The sequence below is a fragment of the Sorex fumeus genome, unplaced genomic scaffold (assembly GCF_029834395.1).
Source record: "Sorex fumeus unplaced genomic scaffold, SorFum_2.1 ptg000069l, whole genome shotgun sequence".
In the NCBI taxonomy this organism is placed as follows: Eukaryota; Metazoa; Chordata; class Mammalia; order Eulipotyphla; family Soricidae; genus Sorex; species Sorex fumeus.
Window position 1 is genome coordinate 1,867,118 of NW_026606126.1, and position 9,072 is coordinate 1,876,189.

A 9,072-nucleotide genomic window follows, 5' to 3' on the forward strand; every position below is an offset into this window, starting at 1 on the left:
TTCATTTCACTTAGCCCACATGCCTTAAACTGAGTAACAATAAAATCTCAATTTGCTTGCAAAAGATCATACTCTTAGTTTAAATGGTATTTATTATACACAGTTCTCTTAGAATTATGCCATTTGACCTATATATATGCTTGTCTGGATTATATATCCTCACGATGTACTGAGAAAAGGACAGGATTATTTACATCTTAAGGGAAATCTGTTTGAAGTATCTCATTGCTGAAACTTGTTTTAACTTTGTCTCACATTCTAACTCCTTCCCTCTTCCCTTAACCTCAAGATCTGGGCAAACCCAGGTTGCAGAAAAGCTATGTTCATGGGATAACGCAAAAAAAAAATCACCAATACTTGCAACTCTGAAAGGAATAAGCTTAGATATTAACATAAAGAAAAGCACCTGGGAGACAAATTAGTAAATCCAAGAATAAATGTTCCTGAGAAGTTTTATTTTTAGAGTGCACTTCATGTTACAGTATTCTGCACGTCTGTGAAAAAACTTAACAGCAGATAACCTCCTACTTACTTTAATCTTAATTAGTTTTATTTAAATTAGCATAGAATAGTCTAGGTGCTTTGGGTTTATGCCAAAGGATGCCTTATTTACCTTCTACTTGAAGCACTGTTCAGTTTAGTAAAGGCAACACTCCGATTCTTTATTCCTAGTTTTAAAAGTTTGTATGCTTCTTTGGAATCACACACTTGAATCCAATGTAGATCTTGATAAAATAAAGAAGGTACAGATAAAAAACACACAGCATTTGTCATATAACATAAAGTCATATAAATATATGCCCTAGAGGTAGAATCAACTCAGCTTTTCACTATTTTATTAGAAGGTATAGAAAAGGAAGACATAATGTCACAGACATCAAGTTAAAGTTTTTTTTTAAATTTTTATTAGTGAGACATCATGAGGTACAGTTGTAGACTTACAAACTTTTGTGCTTGGGTTTCAATTAAACAATGATCAAATACCCATCCCTCCACCAGTGTCCATTTCCCACCACCACGGATCCCAGTATCCCTCCCACTCCCATCCCCTCCATCCCAACCTGCCTCTGTGGCAGGGCATTTCCTTTTGTTCTCTCTCTCTTATTGGGTGTTGTGGTTTGCAAAAGAAGCAATGGGTGACAAAGTTAAAGTTCTTATATAGTCTGACAAACAGAAAATCTTTTCCTTAGAAGTAGAATCCAGAACATAAAAGAAAAATACAGTATAGTTTAAGCCTATAGCAGTGAGACAATGCAGATTAAAATTAAGTAGTCATAAAACAAAATTTACTCAGTCATAATCAGTATTATGTAAAATTAAGTTAAAAAAAGGTGGGGCTGGAGAGACAGCTGATGTGACAAAGAGCACAGGGCTTAAGCTCTAGCACCACCTGGTCCTTCAAGCACTACAGAGTGACTCCTGAGCACTAGGCTGGGAGCAGTCCTTGAGCACTGCCCAGTATTGCCCCCAAATCAAAATTATTATATTACTACAAAGGTTATACTTTATAGTAAATAAAATCTGAGGCATAAATATACATGCATGTATTAGTGTGCATATTTATATAGATATGCAGGTACTAAGTCACGACAGTATTGATACGTAGGTATTGACACTGTGAGTAGGATTTTCTATCACCTCTCCTTCTCTCCCTCTCTCTAAGAGCCAAACCCAGGGTCTCACTATCAAAACATACACTCGACCCCTGCTCTGAAAACAGGTCACTTTATTTTTCTTTTTGTTTTGGGGCCATACCAGAGATGCTGAGGGCCTACTCCTGGCTCTGTGCTGGAGTAGGTGGGTCTCTGTCCTCCGGGTGGGTGCTGGGACCACATGGGCCTCCTAGAATTGAACCCAGGTGGGCTGCATGCAAGGCAACCTACTATACTATCATTTTGGCCCCTATATAAGCATTTAAAATGGCCTGTTCAGGGGCTGGAGCAGGTTGGGAGAATAGCATTTCGGTAGTTGTAAATTTGGACACTGTTATAGGGCAGAATAATATGAAAACTCACAGCTTTTCCTACTTGTGAATCCAATTAGGGATATTTGGCAACGCTATGGCAACACTCAAGTAGAGCCCTTTATATTCAGGTTTAATTAACATACTTCCTAAACACAATCTTTTTATCTTGAATTTTAAAAGAATAAAATAATTTCAATTTCTGGTTTGATTTTTTTTGAGAGGGATCATTATGATTGGGGTTACTAATGCGCTGCACTCAGGAATAACTATTGGCAGTGCTTGGGGGACCATATGGGGATGTCAGGGATCAAACTCAGGTTAGCTGCATGCAAGGCAAATTCCTTACCCGCTGTACTATCGATCTATTCCTTGGTTTGATTTCTTATAGCTTTAACAAAATCTAGAAAGGAACTTTGAATCAATAAATAAAATAAAAAGTACTCATTACTATACCTTTTATAAAAGAATAGCCCTTTACATCCTGAGAAAGGCGTAGCATATTTCTCTTTAGGAGCTTAGAAGATACAGGAACAAACAAGTCATAAATATATTCATTGTAAATCTCAAAGAAAGAAATCCAAATAGAAAACTTTATGCTATCATCCATGTTCAAGCAGGACTGTTCACAATCTTTCATAAATTCTTCAAACTCTGAAGTACTCAAAGAGTTCGTCGAACTCCCTACAAAAAATTTTAAAAAGGATAATCACAACAATTCAGCAACTCATTAAAAACAAGGTAACAGGATAGAACAAGCCTCCTAGACTTGAAAACTAAGTATTCTTAATCATTTAACAGCAGCTCATAGATTTCAGATGAAACAGACATCTGTTTGTCAACCAAAGTTTGGCTTATCTTTCTTTTCCTTTTGGAAATATTCTAATGAACCAAACTGAAACCAAAGTCAAAGGACAAAGAAAAAAAATTGTCTTGTGAATTTAAGATATTTGAACTAGTAAAGGGCTATTTATGTTCTAAATAAAACTTTAGATTGACATTTCATACTAAGTATCATTTTCTAGATTTGTACTGTCACTAAAGAAATTAAATCAATAGGAATGATTAAAATTTAAAAGCTTTTCATGTATTTCTTCAGACAATACACATTTTAAAGATTAGTGAAAAAGGACACCTTACCATGAAGAGCATCATAACTGTCATGATGCATAGCAGCCTGAAAATAAAAGATTAAAAAACTTTAAAACCATGTTAAGATAGTTGATCTACTAAATTTTCCAGCCAATTAAAAAAATACATTCTCAGGCCAGAGAAATAATATAGGGGTTACAGAATGTACTTTGCGTTCTGCCAACACTGGTTCTCATTCTGGGCACCAAATAGGGTCTCCTGAGTATTGCTAGGAGTTACTCTTGCACACAGAGCCTTGGAAAGTCCTTGAGCACTGCGGGCTGTGGCCCAAGTCACTCCCAACCCCTCATAAAGGGAAAGCTGGAGAGACAGTACAGGAGATATGGCCAAAGCATCTCCTACTCCTCCCCCCCTCAAAAAAAGGGGGGGGGTCTGGAGAGATAGGACAGGACTAGGCACTTAGCCTTCCATACTGTTGCAGCAAAAAGTACTAAATTACTGGTTTGAATTTTTGATACTATTCTTGTGGTCCCCCGAGTAACACTTCTGAGCAGAGCCCAGAATAGCCTCTGAGTAACAGTGGCTATGATCCCCACCTCCTAGAAAAGGGATCCAGGGATAGTGCATTGGGTAAGGTGCCTGCCTTGCATGCAATTATTGGCACCCCATATGGTTCTGAGTGATCCCAGGAGTAAGCCCTGACTGCAGTTGGTAAGGGCCAGAAAACAAAGCAAAACAAAACTAAAAACCACCCAAAAATACAAACAAAAAAAGAAAATCTCTATCAATCCCAAGGCAAGTGTCCAACCCACTGTACTATCTATCGCCCTGGCCCTATAGAAAATATTCTGTTAAAGACTTTTACAAAACTAGATACATGGGGGCCGGAGAGGTAGTAGAGCAGAGAGAGCGCATGCCTTGTATACAGCCAACATGGGTTTGACTCCAAACATTTTATATGGTCCCCAGAACACCTCCAGGAGTAACTCCTAAGTGCAGAATCAGGCGTAACCCTTAAGCATCACTGGGTATGCCCCCCCCCAACCAAAAAAAAATAAATAAAACACAAAAATACATACAAAAACTTTTTTTTAAGTTCTTTCTGTATAATATGAATAGTTTCTAGTCTGGTAACTTTGTTCTTTAGGAAGAGAAATGTTCACTTTATATTTTACACATTCCCTATATTTTTTATATACAAATTACTTCTACAATTAAGAAGTAATTTTAAGGGCACCAGAGCGATAGTACAGTGGGTAGGACGTTTGCCTTGTATATAGCTGACCTGGGTTTGATCCCCAGCATCCCATATGGTCCTCTGAGCACTACCAGGAGTAATTCCTGAATGCAGAACCAGAAGTTAACCCTGAGCATGAATGGGTGTAGTCCAAAAACCAAACCAAACAACAAAACCTGCCCCCCCCAAAAGCCCCGATTACCATCATACATTCCACTATAGGCTAAAACAAATGATGGAACTTCAAAAATGCTATAATGTGTATTTTATATACTAAGACAACTCCAAATCTCTTTAATTTGCCGAAGCAATGCACTTTTGCTAGTAACTTCTTCTTTCTCTTGATCTGGTGACAACTGTAAATATTCTCTGGCAATATGTGGTTTAAGATTCATTTTCGTATATAGTCTTCCCCGAAGAGTGTCAAATAGTACATTCAAAGTCCGAGGCAGGATGCCAACATTCTGTTTCGTGCCTGTGGAAAGAATTTTTGTCTTGTTTTCTCTCAGCGTACTGTTAAGGAAAAGAATTTCTGCACTATCGGGGTTCCTTTTATGTCACCAATAGGTACAGTAGCACTGTCCTTCCGCTGTTCATCAATTTGCTCGAGTGGGCCCAGTAATGTCTCCATTGTGAGACTTGTTACTGTGTTTGGCATATCGAATATGTCATGGGGAGCTTGTCGGGCTTTGCCCTGTGGGCGAGATACTCTCGGTAGCTTGCCGAGCTCTCCGAGAGGGGCAGAGGAATCAAACCCAGCTTCGCCGGGCCGGCTGCGCACAAGGCAAATGCCCTACCGCTGTGCTCCAGTCCAATAGCCAAAAAAAAAAAAAAAAAAAAAAAAAAAACCAAAACCCTACAGCAAAAGCAAGGAGTTAAAGGATTACTAATTTTTCTTTCACTCTGGTCTCTGTTGTACAATCAACACTTTTAAAACTATTATTCTGATACAAAACCTGAAATTTTACATTCAGAGCAAGACTTAAAAAGTGCAACCACTCATAATTATAAAATATAAAATGTTTTTGCTTCTTTGCTCTGCTTAATTCACTATGTTGTATCAATCCTTTTACTGGTTTCTGCTTTTGATTTTTTTTCTGGTTTGGAAGTGTTTACCCGCTGTATAACACAGCAAGTAGGGTGTTTGCCTTGCACACTGCAGACCTGGGTTCGATTTCTCCTCCCGTCTCAGAGAGCTCGGCAAGCTACCGAGGGTATCTCGCCCGCATGGCAAAGCCTGGAAAGCTACCTGTGACGTATTCGATATGCCAAAAACAGTACCAACAAGTCTCACAATTTGTTGTGAGATGTTACTGGTGCCCGCTGGAGCAAATCAACGAACAACGGGAGGACAGTGTGACAGTGCTTGGAGGTGTTTAGGGTTTACTTCTGACACTGTGCTCAGGGATTACTCCTGGTGGTATTTAGAGGGATTTTATGTAGCGCTGAACTTCAAGTACTGTAAATCAAGTGTCTTACTGGCGTTACTACCTCTCTAGTTCCCTATTTTTAGTATTATCTACGTCTCTTTTTGGTTTTTTTTCAGGGCACACCCAGTCCTGACTTTGTTCTAAGAGATCATTCCTGGAGGTGCTCAAGAGATACAATCAGAGTCAGCTAAATGCTAGATAAGCAAGCACCTTATCTCTCTTCAACTCCCCTCATCATCAAACTCTTTCATATAGGTAGTTGTACTAATTAAAAAAAATCAAACTGGGGGCTGGAGCAACAGTACAGCGGGCAGGGCATTCGCCTTGCATGTGGCTGACCCAGGTTCGATTCCCAGCATCCCATATGGTCCCCCGAGCACCACCAGGAGTGATTCCTGAGTGCAAATCCAGGAGTAACTCCTGAGCATTGCTGGGTGTGAAACCCCCCAAAAAAACCCCAAAAACCCAAACTGAATTAAAAGTCACTAGCAATACATATTCAATATACTTAAAAATGGAATATGCTAGATAGTGAAAATATAATTTATAAACAAGTATATAAAAATCTGTATTGGTTCTTCTTTATTCTTTCCTGAATAAATAAAACAATTACCCTGAAAAGTATATGTTTTACCAGAATTTGTTAGCCCATAAGTAAAAATCAGCCAACTTTCTCCTTTCAAGAGGTCTTTTATTTGCTGCAGAGTACAATCTCGGAAGAATTCCTTCTGTGTAGTTTCTGGGCCAAAAACCTAAAAAAAAATTTAAAAAGAAGACCTTTAAAGAAAATTTCAGGACTCACAAATGAATCTTAGAAAAGAGCAGCATGCTGCAGAGATAGATATCTCCCCACCACTCACCAGGCTGATTCCACCGGGCACATAGGAGGGGGGCAGGTGTGTCCATGTGCCTGCCCCAGATGAACCCGAGCAGCCTCAAACCTCCAGAACCCAATCCCCGCCACGCTCACAGCCGACCTTCACAGGTTCTTCCAGAGTGAGCTCCCTTTGCATGAGAATGAATCTGCTAATACCCAGGAATGCAGGAACTGTGACTGAAACCCCAGGCTTCATGAAGTCAGGAATGGGCAACCCCCCCCATATCCCTGCCCTTCTGGTTTCCTGGAAGGCACCACAGAGATGCCTCTGAATCCCAAATATTTAAAATTTTAGAATTCTAGGAGCACGAGGCCACTTTCGTGGCCATGCAACATCTCATACTATTCACAACAAGCAATACAAAATAAATTAAATTTAGCATCTGCCTGTGTGGCAGGCTTTGGTATTAGTGGGAAAATTCAAATAATGGGGGTGAGATTGGAGTTGAAATACTGAATGTAATCAATTATTGTGAATAGCTTTATGAAGATAAAAAATTTAAAAATTTAAAAAATAAAGAAAAATTTAATAGTTACTATTAACAATGGATTCCTCCCCATCCGTCACTCATACTTCAAAAATTAAAATAATTTGTTTTAGAAGATTCATTCTTAATATAGTACCGCATTCCTAACTCTTACAAATATACTTGATAAAATTGTTTAAGGACCACACACTGATTTGTTCACTACTATTATACATGTATTAAATTTGGCATTTGAGTCCTAGACTTGAGAAAAAAAGTACTGGTGCTTAAGATCTAAGTTCCACAACCACATAATACACACACACACAGAGCAGTCTATATACACAATTTTGTAATAAATCTGCCAAAGTTTCCCTCTACTAAAAGAAGACTTTTCAAGTTCACATTTTCCAGTGTACCTACCTTAGAGAAACTGAATTTCTGTGCCATCTGCGTAGAACTTTTCTCACTTAACCTACCAGGGATGCTTTGAGGATCTTTCAGCATAATAGTCTGGGAGTCTAAACTATAAGCACAACCTTAAATAGAACACAACACGTACAATTAAACATAACAAATAAATGAAAATAATGGTATTTTGTCCATTCAATACAAAAAGTAAAAGAATAAACCCCAAGCAAACTCAACACAAACCTGAGTCTCTTGTTCTTTTTCTGATTGTGTGAATGGTCTCACTCGAAGATAAACTTGGAGATAATCTATGGGTTCCAAACTGCTTGTCTTAAAAAAAAGGGAGCAAGATAACTTTATTTTAAAGATACAAAATAGGGCTTTTCATAGGTCATCTTTCTTTAAAGTGGGCTGTAAAGGCATTATAGAGGGATAAGGCACTTGCCTGCATGTGACTAACCCTTTTTCAATCTCTGGCACCACAATCCCATATTCCTAATTTGGAAAATGAATGGGTGGGGGAGGAGTAGAAGTGGGTAGTAAGAGACACTCATAACAGGATCTATAAAAAGTGACTAGATCTATTAAGTGGAACACCTTTTCCTCCCCAGATGTCTAAAGATACACCACCTGATGTATCTGTTGAATGTAATCAATTATTGTGAATAGCTTTATGAAAATAAAATTTAAAAATTTAAAAAATAAAAAAATTTATAGTTACTATTAACAATGAACACATCAACAGTACTGTAAATCATGGTATCTCAATTGGGAGTAAACCATGAAAAAGTTACTAAAATGGAAGGTTGCCTCAAATCTACAGATTTTTTACTGTTATTTTTTGGGGAACGGTGGTGCTCAGGGGCTACATTCTGGTTTGTACTCTGGTGGTGCTTTGTGACCATGTCAGACCAGAGTTTAATCCAATTTTCCTGCATGCAAACGATGCATTCAGTCTTCTGAGCTACCTCTCCGACCCAAAATCCAGCCAGAAAAGCTCTATTCTAGATCTACCATATTTCCATGCAGACACACATTTCCACTCAACTAAGATACTCAAAACAGTGCTTTTCTTGTACTCACCTCATTGTTCGAAGCAACTAAGGAAAATTCATGTGAGAGATCAAGCTTAATGGCATCAAAATTTTTTTCTGAAGGTCTTACCTCTGGGTCAGCACTAATAACATCAGATAGTCCAGGCAATTCATCTTGATTTAAATTGGACGCCATCCTGCAAGAGTAACAACCGTGTTAGTCAACTTTATTTATTTTTTGGTCACACCTGGCGATGCTCAGGGGTTACTCCTGGCTCTGCACTTAGGAATTACTCCTGAGTGCAGAGCCAGGAGTGCTTGGGGAACCATATGGGATGCTGGGAAATGAACCTGGGTCTGGCTGTGTGCAAAGCAAACGCCCTACCCACTGTACTATCACTCCAGTCCCTTGTTGGACAACTTTAAACCAACATGTATGCCACAATAATTTTGAAAGTCTGACTTGAGCAACCACTGCAAATGATATTCTAATGACATGCTGAACATTGGTGTGTTTTCGGAAGGCCAGCGGCACTCTATCTCTCCCGCCGCCCATGTTCG

General features: G+C 38.7%; 1 protein-coding gene across 1 annotated transcript in view; it reads right to left on the reverse strand.

Moving 5' to 3' along the window:
- The window catches only part of LOC130036912 (kinesin-like protein KIF20B), a 45,670-nt gene extending 36,963 nt beyond the window's left edge, over positions 1 to 8,707 (reverse strand). Inside the window, 8 exon segments of the mRNA XM_056128838.1 lie at positions 614 to 725; positions 2,420 to 2,647; positions 3,104 to 3,138; positions 4,581 to 4,767; positions 6,336 to 6,474; positions 7,490 to 7,592; positions 7,710 to 7,807; positions 8,561 to 8,707. Coding sequence (XP_055984813.1) covers positions 614 to 725; positions 2,420 to 2,647; positions 3,104 to 3,138; positions 4,581 to 4,767; positions 6,336 to 6,474; positions 7,490 to 7,592; positions 7,710 to 7,807; positions 8,561 to 8,707 — 1,049 coding nt within the window.
- Between the last annotated feature and the right edge of the window lie 365 nt (positions 8,708 to 9,072).